Source organism: Esox lucius, chromosome 10, assembly GCF_011004845.1.
Source record: "Esox lucius isolate fEsoLuc1 chromosome 10, fEsoLuc1.pri, whole genome shotgun sequence".
NCBI lineage: Eukaryota > Metazoa > Chordata > Actinopteri > Esociformes > Esocidae > Esox > Esox lucius.
In genome coordinates this window covers 27,782,583-27,797,705 of record NC_047578.1, presented here as the reverse complement: position 1 = coordinate 27,797,705, position 15,123 = coordinate 27,782,583, and the positions used below count along the sequence as shown (strand labels likewise).

The 15,123-nt window shown below is 46.5% G+C and overlaps 1 protein-coding gene across 4 annotated transcripts in view; it reads right to left on the bottom strand.

The window, feature by feature from the left end:
• Nucleotides 1–15,123, bottom strand: part of kmt2ba (lysine (K)-specific methyltransferase 2Ba) — a 73,376-nt gene that overhangs the window by 2,653 nt on the left and 55,600 nt on the right. For all 4 annotated transcript variants that reach the window (XM_029122696.2, XM_029122697.2, XM_029122699.2 and 1 more), the window contains exons 29-36: nt 12,041–14,507; nt 11,806–11,913; nt 8,790–8,938; nt 8,246–8,377; nt 6,548–6,800; nt 6,255–6,368; nt 1,590–1,673; nt 1,348–1,477 (exon numbers count right to left, since the gene is read on the bottom strand). In XM_029122696.2, the coding sequence (XP_028978529.2) occupies nt 1,348–1,477; nt 1,590–1,673; nt 6,255–6,368; nt 6,548–6,800; nt 8,246–8,377; nt 8,790–8,938; nt 11,806–11,913; nt 12,041–14,507 (3,437 nt within the window). The remainder of the gene's footprint in view (nt 1–1,347; nt 1,478–1,589; nt 1,674–6,254; nt 6,369–6,547; nt 6,801–8,245; nt 8,378–8,789; nt 8,939–11,805; nt 11,914–12,040; nt 14,508–15,123) is intronic.

Here is a 15,123-nt window from a genome sequence, read left to right as displayed (position 1 = left end):
AAGAATTGTATTCACCTAGTGCCATTCAACAACATTAATAACTTGGTATGGTAACTTTTACTCTATTTACAGAAGTCTATGGTTAGTTGGGGTTAGGGTAACCCTTAGGTTTGGGATGGAGTAGTGTTGCCACTATACCAACATTTTGACTTTGATACAAATACCAGGTTTAGTATTTATATACTCAATGTCAAAACAATACTACAAAATGATAACCAAAATTTGGTTGGGGGCTCCCTAGCAGTCAGGGGCTCTAAGCAAACGCTTATGTTGCTTATGCCTGTAGCTGGCCCTGGTCAGCTACAGGCACAGATCACACATGCCAGAGGCATGGTAACCCTCGGCCCCAGGCTATTGTGCAAAATCGAAGATAAGCCCGGTAGTTTCCATTCAATGTTGACCTTTAATTTTAGCTAATAATAACAATGCAGAGTGTGGCTCCAAAAGGAATCAGTACTTTGGCAGGAAGTTAACGTTTCGTTGCGGTTAATGTGTGTAGTTCGCACACGAAACAAGGCTGCATCAAATATCTCCTCTGAAATGTCCATGTTTGTGAAAAGTAGTTAGCTAGATAAATACTGGAGTATGCAGAGAGACACAGAACATCTGTGGAGGGTGTAGTGATTGTTCATGGTGGTCAATAAAAAGAAACGATTAAGATGGGCAAAAGAACAGACACTGGATAGAGGAAGATTGGGGAAAAGGCTAGCATCCCAGAGTCGCCTCTTCACTGTTGACGTTGAGACAGGTGTTTGGCGGGTACTATTTCATTGTTATTTGAATGGACAAAACAGGGAAATGTATTACTAAGTGACTAAGCCTTAAGATCTGGGTACACATTTGTTAACTAAAGATAAACGAACTAAAGAGCTCTACCCCCTCTATAGAAATTAGAAAATTGTTGTCAGAGTACCATCCCCTTCTGAAAATCGAAAAGTGCTAACTTCTACAAAATCAATGCCGGTACCAAAAACAATGCCGGTTTATATCTCATACTTGTGTTTTTGAGAGATCTACAGTACTATTTCTGTTCATGTGGTCTGTCAAGGAGAGATGGCAACTTAATTTAATTTCACTGCTCTATCAATTGCAATATATTTAGTCTGAAACGACCATGGCAGAATTCAAAACTTTGAAGAATTCTGAAAACTTTAGAATGGGTTTGCAGTCCAGTGCAGACTGGAAACCAGGCATTACCAACACTGCCTAAAAGGCTTAATTCAGAGCAATTAAAGTACATAATGTGCCCTCCCAAACCTCTGGATAGCAGGTCAGCAGTTTTCCACCGTAGTAATCCAAACCAGTGTCGGCATATTAATGATCACCGGGCTACATCTGTTTACCCACCTTGCTGTCATAGTATTTCTCTCGCTTGTCTGTGAGAACGGACCGGATGACATTGCCTGCATACTCGATGACCATCTCCCCTGCCTCAATGTTCCTCTTGCAGAACAGACCCCGGCCGTGAATTTCTGACCTAAGATAAATAAAACAGTAAAAGAAGAGACAATTAAGTATTTTATATTGGTGGGGTAGTAGACTAGCAATAATCATACATTTGAAGACCTATTTATTTATTTTCTCAGTACCTGTAAACCCCTACTGCTTCCTTGGAGGTCTTCTCCAGGTGTCTGAAGCGCATGGCCATAGGAAGCTCAGTACTGGTGGCTCGTCTATTGGAGGGGAAGGTAAACATGGAGGATAGCGTAGGTTGCAACTGATTACAGTCAGATAACTACTGATGAGGCTACGACACAACCGCATTGAAAGGCACTTGTCTGTATTCATCAGGGTTGCAACGATACACTATGTTATCCAACTATTTGGTACGCCCCATACGGCTGAATACCCCTCCTTGAACTGCCACCTTAACGTGGTAGAGAGGTTTGAGTACCCGAGTGACCCTAGGAGCTATGTTGTCTGGGGCTATATGCCCCTGGTAGGGTCTCCCAGGGCAAACAGGTCCTAGGCGACGGGTCAGACTAAGAGCGGTTCAATACACCCCTTAATGATGAAAATGTTCTTGAGGTCCGTGACGTCGCCCGGTATGGCGCAGCCGGGGCCCCACCCTGGAGCCAGGCCCGGGGTTGGGGCTCGTACGCGAGCGCCTGGTGGCCGGGCCTTTCCCCATGGGGCCCGGCCGGGCTCAACCCGAACGAGCGACGTGGGGCCGCCTTCCCGTGGGCTCACCACCCACAGGAGGGACCATAAGGGGTCGGTGCAGAGAGGATCGGGCGGCAGTCGAAGGCGGGGGCCTAGACGACCCGATCCCTGGACACGGAAACTAGCTCTAGGGACGTGGAACGTCACCTCGCTGGCGGGGAAGGAGCCTGAGATCGTGCGTGAGGTTGAGAGGTTCCGACTAAAGGTAGTCGGGATCACCTCTACGCACGGCTTGGGCTCTGGAACCACACTCCTTGAGAGAAGATGGACTCTTCACCACTCTGGAGTTGCCCATGGTGAGAGGCGGCGGGCTGGTGTGGGTTTGCTTATAACTCCCCAGCTCTGCCGCCATGTGTTGGAGTTTACCCCTGTGAACGAGAGGGTCGTTTCCCTGCGCCTACGGGTTGGGGATAGGTCTCTCACAGTTGTTTGTGCTCCGACTGGGGACTCTATCGTTCTACTGGGGGACTTCAACGCCCACGTGGGCAACGACAGTGACACCTGGAGGGGTGTGATTGGGAGGAACGGCCCCCCTGATCTGAACCCGAGCGGTGTTCAGTTATTGGACTTCTGTGCTAGTCACAGTTTGTCCATAATGAACACCATGTTCAAGCATAAGGGTGTCCATCAGTGCACATGGCACCAGGACACCCTAGGCCGCAGGTCGATGATCGACATTGTTGTCGTTTCATCTGACCTGCGGCCGTATGTCTTGGACACTTGGGTGAAGAGAGGGGCGGAGCTGTCAACTGATCACCACCTGGTGGTGAGTTGGATCCGATGGCGGGGGAGGAAGCTGGACAGACTCGGCAGGCCCAAGCGTACTGTAAGGGTCTGCTGGGAACGTCTGGCCGAGTCTCCTGTCAGAGAGATCTTTAACTCCCACCTCCGGCAGAGCTTCAACTGGATCCCGAGGGAGGCTGGAGATATTGAGTCCGAGTGGACCATGTTCTCCACCGCCATTGTCGAAGCGGCCGCTCGGAGCTGTGGCCGCAAGGTCTCCGGTGCCTGTCGAGGCGGCAATCCCCGAACCCGGTGGTGGACACCGGAAGTAAGGGATGCCGTCAAGCTGAAGAAGGAGTCCTATCAGGCCTGGTTGGCTTGTGGGACTCCTGAGGCGGCTGACGGGTACCGACAGGCCAAGCGGACTGCAGCCCGGGTGGTTGTGGAGGCAAAAACTCGGGCCTGGGAGGAGTTCGGTGAGGCCATGGAGAAGGACTATCGGCTGGCCTCGAAGAGATTCTGGCAAACCGTCCGGCGCCTCAGGAGAGGGAAACAGTGCCCTACCAACGCTGTTTACAGTAGAGGTGGGCAGCTGTTGACCTCAACTGGGGATGTCGTCGGGCGTTGGAAGGAGTACTTCGAGGATCTCCTCAATCCCGCAGTCACGTCTTCCATTGAGGAAGCAGAGGATGATGGCTCAGAGGTGGACTCGTCCATCACCCAGGCTGAAGTCACTGAGGTGGCAAGGCACCGGGAGTGGATGAGATCAAGTCTCAAGTCTCTGGATGTTGTGGGGCTGTCTTGGTTGACACGCCTGTGCAACATCGCGTGGCGGTCGGGGACAGTGCCTTTGGGATGGCAGACCGGGGTGGTGGTCCCTCTTTTTAAGAAGGGGGACCGGAGGGTGTGTTCCAACTATAGGGGGATCACACTTCTCAGCCTCCCTGGGAAAGTCTATGCCAGGGTTCTGGAGAGGAGAATACAGCCGATAGTAGAACCTCGGATTCAGGAGGAACAGTGTGGTTTTCGTCCGGGCCGTGGAACACTGGACCAGCTCTATACCCTCTACGGGGTGTTGGAGGGTTCACGGGAGTTTGCCCAACCAATCCACATGTGTTTTGTGGATTTGGAGAAGGCATTCGACTGTGTCCCTCGCGGCGTCCTGGAATATGGGGTCCTGGGTCCTTTGCTAAGGGCTGTCAGGTCCCTATACGACCGAGGCAGGAGCTTGGTCCGCATTGCCGGCAGTAAGTCAGACTTGTTCCCAGTGCATGTTGGACTCCGGCAGGGCTGCCCTTTGTCACCGGTTCTGTTCATAATTTTTATGGACAGAATTTCTAGCCGCAGCCAGGGGCCGGAGGGTGTCAGGTTTGGGGACCACACGATTTCGTCTTTGCGGATGATGTTGTCGTGTTGGCCCCTTCAAACCAGGACCTTCAGCATGCGCTGGGACGGTTTGCAGCCGAGTGTGAAGCGGTGGGGATGAGAATCAGTACCTCCAAATCCGAGGCCATGGTCCTCAGTCGGAAAAGGGTGGCTTGCCCACTTCAGGTTGGTGGAGAGTGCTTGCCTCAAGTGGAGGAGTTTAAGTATCTAGGGATCTTGTTCACGAGTGAGGGAAGGATGGAACGGGAGATTGACAGACGGATCGGTGCAGCTTCTGCAGTAATGCGGTCGATGTATCGGTCTGTCGTGGTGAAGAAAGAGCTGAGCCGCAAGGCGAAGCTCTCGATTTACCGGTCAATCTACGTTCCTACTCTCACCTATGGACCTAAGGACAAAACCCTGGATACAGGCGGCTGAAATGAGCTTTCTCCACAGGGTGGCTGGGCGATCCCTTAGAGATAGGGTGAGAAGCTCGGTCACCCGGGAGGAGCTTGGAGTAGAGCCGCTGCTCCCTCCACATCGAGAGGGGTCAGCTGAGGTGGCTTGGGCATCTGTTTCTGGTGCCTCCGGAACGCCTTCCTGGGAAGGTGTTCCGGTCCCGTCCCACCGGGAGGAGACCCCGGGGAAGACCTAGGACACGCTGGAGGGACTATGTCTCCCGGCTGGCCTGGGAACGCCTTGGTGTCCCCCCGGAAGAGCTGGAGGAAGTGTCTGGGGCGAGGGAAGTCTGGGCATCTCTACAACTGTTGGTGCAATTATTAGAAAATGGAAGAGGTTCAAGATGACGGTCAATCTCCCTCGGTCTGGGGCTCCATGGACGATCTCACCTCATGGGGCACCAATGATCATGATGAAGGTGAGGGATCAGCCCAGAACTACACGGCAGGACCTGTTCAATGACCTGAAGAGAGCTGGGACCACAGTCTCAAAGAAAACCATTAGTAACACACTACGCCGTCATGCATTAAAATCCTGCAGCGTACATAAGGTCTCCCTGCTCAAGCCAGCGCATGTCCAGGCCCGTCTGAAGTTTGCCAATGACCATCTGGGATTATCCAAAGGAGGAATGGGAGAAGGCCATGTGGTCTGATGATATCAAAATAGAGCTTTTTGGTCTAAACTCCACTCGCCGTGTTTGGAAGAAGAAGGAGGAAGAACACCATCCCAACCGTGAAGCATGGAGGTGGAAACATAATTCTTTGGGGATGCTTTTCTGTAAAGGGGACAGGACGACTGCACCGTATTGAGGGGAGGATGGATGGGGCCATGTAACGTGAAATCTTGGCCAACAACCTCCTTCCCTCAGTAAGAGCATTGAAGATGGGTCATGGCTGGGTCTTCCAGCATGACAACTACCCAAAACACACAGCCAGGGCAACTAAGGAGTGGCTCCGTAAGAAGCATCTCAAGGTCCTGGAGTGGCCTAGCCAGTCTCCAGACCTGAACCCAATAGAAAAATCTTTGGAGGGAGCTGAAAGTCTGTATTGCCCAACAACACACACGAAACCTGATAGATCTGGAGAAGGTCTGTATGGAGGAGTGGGCCAAAATCCCTGCTGCAGTCAAGCTGGTCAAGAACTACAGGAAACGTAGGATCTCTGTAATTGCAAACAAAGGTTTTTGTACCAAATATTAAGTTCTGCTTTTCTGATGTATCAAATACTTATGTCGTGCAATAAAATGCTAATTAATTACTTACAAATATTTTTTTTAATTCCGTCACTCACAGTTGAAGACTACCTATGATAAAATTTACAGATTTCTACATGCTTTGTAAGTGGGAAAACCTGCAAAATCGGCAGTGTATCAAATACTACTTCTCCCCACTGAAACTAGTGGGCTAGGTTTCTCAAAACCAAGTGAAATTGCTAAACCTACACATGCCATTTATAAATGAACATTTGTTTTTTATATGAAAGCAAAACATATTTAAAAAGTGAACTTGTAATTCAAATAAAGGATTTTTAAAAAAGTTGTCTAACCGGGTGGATTTCAGTGGGACATCGTCATCTTCCTCATCGCATGGTGTTGACATAATGTCTGGCAGCTGTCTGTGTTGAGACGCTAGGAAGTTGAACATGTCAAAGGTTGACTTTCTGTGAGGGGACAAAGACATTGTGGAGGTTGTCACTTCCCTATTGCAGGAGATACTGGAACCAGACCGAAACTTAGAAATGATTAAAAATCTTTATAACATTCTTACAGATCTACATTCCAATAAGGGACAAAGTTATACTGATGTTATGGCAAAACATGCAAACATGTTAGTTCTTACCGCGTGTAGACCTCTGCGCGGGCACAGCCGCTAGGGTTGATGGGCAACTCGTCATCGGCAGTGTCGTAGCGGTGGAAGCGGAAGCGGTGCTGCTTACATCCGGCGGCACCTGGAAGCTGCTCCAGTAGAAAGATGACAGCATCATGGAGAACGCCCAGGATCCGCGCACCGCTCACACCACCCAGTGGCAATGACTTCAGGTGGAATCCTGCTCGGGCCTCCATGACACCGTCAATTACTGCTCGCCATGCCACTGAGGGAAAGATACAAAGAAAATGTTTTTAAAAAAATACTTACCTACAAAGGGTCTTTTGGGCACAGTTTGTGCCTAGTTTTCGATTCAAAAGACAGTTCAACAGAAATTCTCCATGTAGAATACAGCCCCGTTTCCATAAAAGGTGGGACACTGCATGAAATGTAAAAAAAAACAGAATGCAATGATGTGCAAATAATTTAAGCCCTATATTCTGTAGAAAATAGTACCAAGACAACATATTAAATGCTGAAAAAGAGAAATGTTATTTGATCTTGAAAAATATATGCCCACTTTGATTTTGATGCCAGCAACACGCAAAGACTGGAAAAGTTGTATAACACAAAAAAACAAACCTGGTGGAATATCACACAGCTAATTACAGTTGTGCTCAAAGGTTTGCATACCCTTGGAGAATTGGTAATATATGTACCATTTCTAAAGAAAAAATTAGTGAGCAGGAAAAAAACATGTCTTTTATTTCTTATGGGATTCAAATTCAACTGTAGGTCATAACAGAATGGCACAATCATAAAACAAAACATGGCAATAAAGAAAAACATTAACTGACCTACAAAAATGTGCATACCCTAAGTTCTTAATACTCTGTATTGCCCCCTTTTAGCATCAATGACAGTGTGCAGTCTTTGGTAATAGTTGTCTATGAGGCCCCCGAATTCTTGCAGGTGGTATAGCTGCCCATTCGTCTAGGCAAAATTCCACCAGGTCATGCAAAGTCTTTGGTCATCTTGCATGAACCGCATGTTTGAGATCTCCCCAGAGTGTCTCGATGATATTAAGGTCAGGAGACTGTGGTGGCCACTCCAGAACCTTCACTTTTTTCTGCTTTAACCATGGGAGGGCAGAGATGGAGCCTTTGTCTTGCGGTCCCGAGCCCACTGGAGACCACATAGACATGGTCTTGGTCTGGGCCTCGGTCTCCAGTGTTGCGGTCTTGGTCTCCTCTGTATAACGAGACCGATTTTTCATATAGGCTAGCTTGTCCCTTGGCACACCTGTAGTAATGGATGCGTACTTCGAAATTCCACCAGAAATATTCTCAATATAACCTTAAACAGTTTTATTTTAGGCTTACTATAACATAACTTCTGAAGGTCATGGCCAGCAAAGTTTTTGTCTATCCTGAACAAATACAAATGCATAATTTGCTTTGACTGCGGTGAGGCTTGAACACTGGTCCCCCTGCGTGGGAGTCTGCATCTCTAACCACTATTTAACAAGGGGTAATCAGTCAGTAAGAGACATTTGCTCATCTTTGCCGGCTTCGCTTACGTGGTCCTGCAAAAATTCCAATTCCCTCTAAGGGTTTTCAATTATGAAAATGTGAATTTAAATCTGACTTTCTATTGAGTTCAATTAAAATGTAATTGATCCAACTAAATTGAGTATACAAGTTAAAATGTTTTATAACCTGGAAGTCTTACCTTCTATGCTGTCTGCCTGGACATGGAAGCCGTCGTCACTGGTGATCTCAAAGCAAAGCCGGGGCAGGTTACTGTGAGTGAACCCGGCAGTGTCCTGTTTAGGTGGCAACATGTCTTCGTCTGAGCTAAAACCTAAGGGGTTTGAAGCATTTTTTCACTAACAGAACAGTTAAGTCAAAAACATAAACAAGGCTTTATTACACAGGAAGGTAGGGAAAGAATGATAATTTTTGCTAAAAGAGCAGTGTGCGGATTCCAACCCACGCAAAGTAGCATATTTGCACCCGAGGCAGCAGCTTGTAAAGATGGACCGTCCTTGGCAATAGGTCAACCCACATTTGATTACCATAAATGAACAACATGAGGCCCAGGGTGGTGTAGTGGTCAGAGCCGTTGCCTCCAGTGCACCATAACTGCTCTTCCAGCAAAAACTGACCTTTGTCTTTCATCACTTTCCTGACCAAAAAGGCATAAAGAATGCAAAAAAAAAACAATCATCAGGATTTGAAAACAATCATTGCTGAATAGATATGATGCTGCCCACCTGAGTATGGGCCCCAGTCAGAGAGATCACCATGACGGGCGCTGACCCAGACGTGGGTCTTCCCGTTGATGTTGCTGCTACTCTGAGAGCTAGAAGGTGGATATAGAGTGCTATGGGGCTGACAATCCACGACACGCGCAGGGGGTGGTCTGAAAGACAGGACACAAAACAGGTTGCCACTAGAATCACCAGGCCTTTCAGAACCCCAAAATCCGCCAGAGCCGAATGCCATTTCACATCATTAGCATACACATCATCCCTATTAGCATACACATTCTCCTCTGCAGCATCACCATCCAGCCAGAGCATCAGTTCATCTACTGGGACTATTCTATTAAACTAAATAGAACAGTCCAAAAATAATAAAGTACAAATTTGGTTTATTTAAAATGGTTAATGAATATGAAGAACACAACAAACTGTTTGTATTGAAGGTCTTATCATACAAAAAGAAACCATTAAGAATAAAAAGAACAATTATTTCTAAGAACACAGGCTACAGTATTTTAATCCATTTATTAGGCCCTACAAAGGCACAAAAAAAATTACACAGCCAATCTGCAGGTGACATACATTTTCTATAGGTGACATGAATAAGTTATCGAAAAAACCAAGAGGAGTTCATTTCAACGAGGTCCATTTCTCCAAAAGAATCGGCTATGCGAACGGCGTGTTTTTGCAGGTCTCCACTGGGGGTTCTAGTGGGGCAATCGAGTTGATTACAATGCCAATGCATAGCTCTAGTCTATAATAGTCTCTAGATAGTTTTCCGTTTGTGAGTTTAAAATGTTGACAACGGAACAATGTAATACACGCCTATTTAGGAAAAGTCATGGGACGAGGAGGGTGTAGCTCCCAAAATGGCAGTTTTATTTGAATTAACTCAAGTGCCAATTGAAGTGGGCATTGGGCAGTTGTAGTGTAAATGGTCCACACCTTGAGTACACTCGTGAGTAAATTTCAACCCCAAAACCTGGAGATAAGTAGGGCTGTAACGATTATGACATTTTAGTTGACGAATAACTGTTGCACAAATAATTGTGTTAAACAATTTAATTATCTAAATTGTAAATGTTATGCCACTATTACAGTGTAAGCCTAATAATACTGTAAAAATACACATTGTGGAACCGCAGATGATACTTCAGATTTGTGGTATTTGTGCTTTTGAGTGCCACATGTCTAGAGCAAATCCAGCAAATTGCTTCCTCCAAATTACTGGACACACCTCTTTCAATTTGGCTTAAAATCAAAATGCGCCCAGAGCAGTGCAGTTAGGGTTGGCTTTGGAACTACGACTAAATCAATGTTGTTAATGATTGCTGTTCATAAAATGCAACTACAAAGCAATGACAATAACATTTTGCTGCGCATTGTGGTGTTTTACCTCTAACTCTGCTGCAAATATTATAGCCAAGTTATTTGAAACAGCCTTCCTTACATCAGAAAAGGTGTTTCAACTTTGAATATGCAATGGGACAACATACAGCTCTAGAAAAAATTTAGACCACTCCTATGGCAGCCATTCCATTCTAGTGTCTGTTAAAATTCTAACACAGGCAGACCTCATTTTACTTAATGAGGTACTGATTAGGCGATTACCTGAACCAAATCTAATTTAATGAGGAAAAGTATAAAAACCACTACTGTGGTCATCACTATCCTCTTGCAATAAGACCAGCTGGATGGCAAAAACAGTGCAAGTCGTACCTCAAAGGTAATTTGAATAAAAAAACTATTCAGCATGACAAAAAAGTAAAAAAAAAAAGCTTAGAGTGAGGAAAAGAAGGGTTCAATTCTGGCTTTACTGGCAGAGGGATACAGTGAGCGTCAGGTTGCTTCCATCCGGAAAATTTCACAGACGGCGCTTCATAAGAACAAGGACAAGCAACAGACAAGGTTATCCTGGAAGAACACCTGCTTCCTTCTGCTCTGACAATGTTCCCCAACTCTGAGAATTGGTTTTTCCAGCAGGACAATGCTCCATGCCACACAGTCAGATCAATCAAGGTGTGGATGGAGGACCACCAGATCAGGACCCTGTCATGGCCAGCCCAATCTCCAGACTTGAACCCCATTGAAACCCTCTGGAATTTGATCAAGAGGAAGAGCTACATGAATTTTTGTGCCAGTGGCATAAAGTCACCCAACAGCAATGTGACAGACTGGTGGGAGAGCATTCCAAGACCTATGAAAGCTGTGATTAAAAATCTGGGTTATTCCACCAAATATTGATTTCTGAACACTTCCTAAATTAAAACATTAGTATTTTGTTGTTGAAAAATGAATATGAATGTTTTCTTTGCATTATTTGAGGTCTGAAAACAATGCATATTTTTTTGGTTATTTTGACCAGTTGTTATTTTCTACAAATACATGTTCTAAATGACAATATTTTAATTTGGAATTTGCAGTGGTCTCTTAATTTTTCCCAGAGCTGTATATTTCTATCCATACATTTTAATACGCATTATCTGATTGGGAAATATGATTGGAAATGACAAAAAAAATTAACAATATTTTACACACGCTTGAGTGTTTTTTACTTTTGTTGATCAGAGTTGATGCAACAGATAAGCGACTGTTGCAAAATTACATTACTGTGCATAGCAAAACTATTCTAAGCTAGGTTTAAATATACGGAAATTAAGAAGGAAATTTGTTTCAGTAAATGAACTGTGCATTACAAATGTCACCAATATACAGCTCCGGAAAGAATTAAGAGACCACTGCACCTTTCTTTATCCTTCCAAAAAAATGGTTTTGAGTGAGGAACAGAAGCATTCTATTTGCAGTGGTCTCTTTAACCTTTCTGTTCCTCACTCAAAACCTCCCTTTTCGACATTTTTGGAATGAAAAAAAAAAAGGTGCAGTGGTCTCAATTTTTTCCGGAGCTGTATTTTAAAATACCATTGTTGCTATTTTGTTGGTAAAATGTAATAAAAAAATATATATATATTTCACTCTGTATTTAAAGTGCATATCTGACTAAAGTCCTGTTTGATAAAGAACTAACCTGATATTTTCAGGTTCTGGAGGTGGTATAACATTGGGCTCAACCTTTTCCTGGTCAAGGTCCAGCACATCTTTTGTTGTTGGGGCTTTTATTCGAACGCCACTATTTCTGTTAGAGGAAAACAACTGTGACTCTTACTCTGCAACATCGACCAATTTTGCTTGACAAACATGTGGTGCAGTCAGGATCAGAACATTTCAAATGATAAATTGTTACATGTGGTAATTTGACTTGCCTGCTGCCATCTAAGTCATCCATGTCAATAGAGGGTGACTGAGGGAGAAAATCGGTTTTGCATTTCTTCCTTCCGGGACGCTCGGCGACTGAGGACACCCTCTTGACTCGGACCTGGGACTGGGACCGTGGGTTGGGGACAGTCGCCTGCTCATGCCGGAAGTACTCACCAGGAGTGGTTGACATGGTCACAGGGGACTCGAGTTTGTTGAGAAAGGAGGGTACCTGGAACTGGGACGGACTCAGCTGGGACTGGCCTGTTCTGAGAATGTTGGGCCGTATCTGTGATGGCTCGCGATGGGAAGCCATGGCTCGGTCTAAGATAGCTTGGGCCTGGTTACTGGTCATCAGCGATGAACCAGGCACCGAAATGGACCTGACCTTTCCCGGTTCTGCTCCACTTGTCACAGGCATGGCTCGAACCAGTACCCGCCCTTCGTGCAAACTCTCCGGGGTCCTGATCACAAGATTGGTGTTGACAGTGGCCGGTGCGCTGTTGTTCCTGTTACTGGTGAGGAAATGCGAGCTGTGGAAAATGGCTGCGCGTGGCGAAAGTGTTGTTGCAGCCGGCGCAACAACCACCCTGGGGACGGCGCGGGGCAGGACACCGCTGCTGTGGATCATCTTGGCAATCTGGCTGATGCGGCCGTAGGACGGCGAACCAGTACTAACCGGCTGAAAGGTGTTGGTCGCCGGGTCTTTGATCAGGATCTGACCCTGACGGTTGACAAGCAGAACCTGTGGGGACAGGGATGAGTTGGAGGTACCAGAGAGAGATGTGGCCGCCACTGGCCGCTGAGCTACTTGACTGTGGGTGGACAGCCGGATAGCAATGGTTCGCCCCCTAGTGGGCGCTGTCTGTAAGGGTAGAGAGTTTAAACCATTTATTACGACCGGGGTCGGAGAGCTGGTGGATGCAAGTGTCCTTGGAACAGGTCGGACAGCGATTGGGGGGGAAGAAGAGGGAACATTCAGAGGCAGGACTGGTCCAGAGGGTAGGGAAACCCTGATAATTTTTCTCTGCTTGGGTGAGGGTTTAGGCGGAATGGATTTAACCCTCACAGGACCAGGCCGTTGCATGACTTTGACATTTTTGACTGGTGGTGCTCGTGAGTTGGGTTTTGGCTCAAAGTCTGGGTCTCCAATTTCATTGTCTACTCCAATAAGAGAATCAGTTGACGACGCGGAGCAGGAGCTGTCGCTATCACTGTCATCAACAACCTCTTCTTTATCATCAGTCAGGTAGACTCTGGTGCCGTCACCTGATGAAACAAAATGACCACTGGAGGGGTCCAAGAGAAACTCATTTTGAACTTTGGTACTGCTGTCAGCCGGAACAAAATGGCCACTGGAGGAATCCACAAGAAACTCTTTTTTAAATTCAGTTTGGTCAGAGTCCATCAGAACCTCCTCTAATGGCATGTCAGTGTCACAGTTTTCAAACACATTTTGATTGTCAGCACTCTGGACTTTCCTACTGGTCCCCTCTTCCTGAGTTTCATCATCGCCAGTAGCCTCGCTCGAGTCACTCTCGGAGCAGTTATCTGCTCCATCGAGCTGCGAGATGGAATGAGATGTAGTAGGAGGTGGAGGAATAACTGCTTGCCCCGGGTCTTTGGAGGCCTCGCACACAACCACTGTACGGGAGAACTTCAAGTAGTGATCCAAATCTTCGTCAGAGGAACCATTGTCATGGTCCTCCGTGGAGGCCATGGCTTTGGTAAATACTGGGGCCTTGTTGTTGTCGTCCATGTTATCTTCACCCTGAGTCTGGCTGTCCTCCTCTAGTCCCTCCAACCTCTCCACATCTCCTCCACCAGTCTGAGAGCCTCCACAGTGCAGCGCCACATTCTCGTTAAGCAAGGCCTCGTCGAACTCCAGCTTGGCGTTCAGCACAGAGGCCACAGCCACGTCCGCATCTGCCACGTCAAACGGCGTGAAAGGCAAGTCCTGATCCGACATCAGGGGAACAGCATCTTCCTCCATGTTGCTCGTGGCCAACGTGATCCCATTCGAGGGAACCATCCCAGCGTCGTCTGGCTCAGACGAGGCCAAGAAGTCATGCGGCACCTCGGCTGACACGGGGGTGGTGATTTTGAATGGCTGCCTGATCCTGGTAGAGTGGCGGAGGGCCAGGGGGAGGTTGGATGGGGGACTACCGTTGGCGCCAACATAGCTAACATAGAAGGGAGGGGAGGGAGGGGAACCCCAGTTGGAGGAGCTGGAACGCGGCCGACCACGCCGAGGTGAACCCAGGGTTTTTTCGCTGGGTCTGGGAGGGGAGTTGAAGGGAAGTGACCTGGGGTGAAGTGTGCCCCCCGAACGGAGGGTCATTGGTCCCGCAGGGGCATCAGTCGGGGAGGATGAGTCCCCGGAGTGGCGACTCCGAGATGTCAGACGGCGCGGCCGGCGTGTACTGTCCAGGTCTCTCAGAGTCAGGATCTGGTGGGATTTGGACATGGCACTCCCTAAAGGGAAGAGGGTCAGGGAAAGTTCAGTTAGTGTCATGAAAAAGTGACTGATATTAACATTGACATATTTTAGCTGATTCTTATCCTAAACAACTTACACTGTGCGCCAATTTTAGGTGGTTAAAACAACCATATATCTATAGAGGATTTAATGCACCATTATATTAAATAAATAAGGAAATTAAAAATATTTATTTATTTAGGTATTCAATTATATATTTAAATATATATTTGATTGTACATTTATTTATATACTACCGGTCAAGTTTCAGAAAACCACAATTTCTCCAGTTTATTGAAATATTCAATGGGCTTAAATTGCTTATATCTAAAATATTACAAAGATAAGCGGTAAAAGTTAGGTAATCAAAAACTCACATAATATACACAATGTACATTTCAGAGTTATAAAACAGGTCTTTTATAGGGACTATGAATGGGTGAACAACTTAAGTGAATTAATCCTTGAAAGTTGATGCTACCAGTTCCTACAGGTGTCCCAACATTTGTTAATTACTTACAAACCCTCTGTCTGCAGAAAAGCAGTGTTGGAACAGTGTGTTATTAGACCCTTGTCTTTTGCTATCATAATGGTGAGAAAAAGTGACAAATG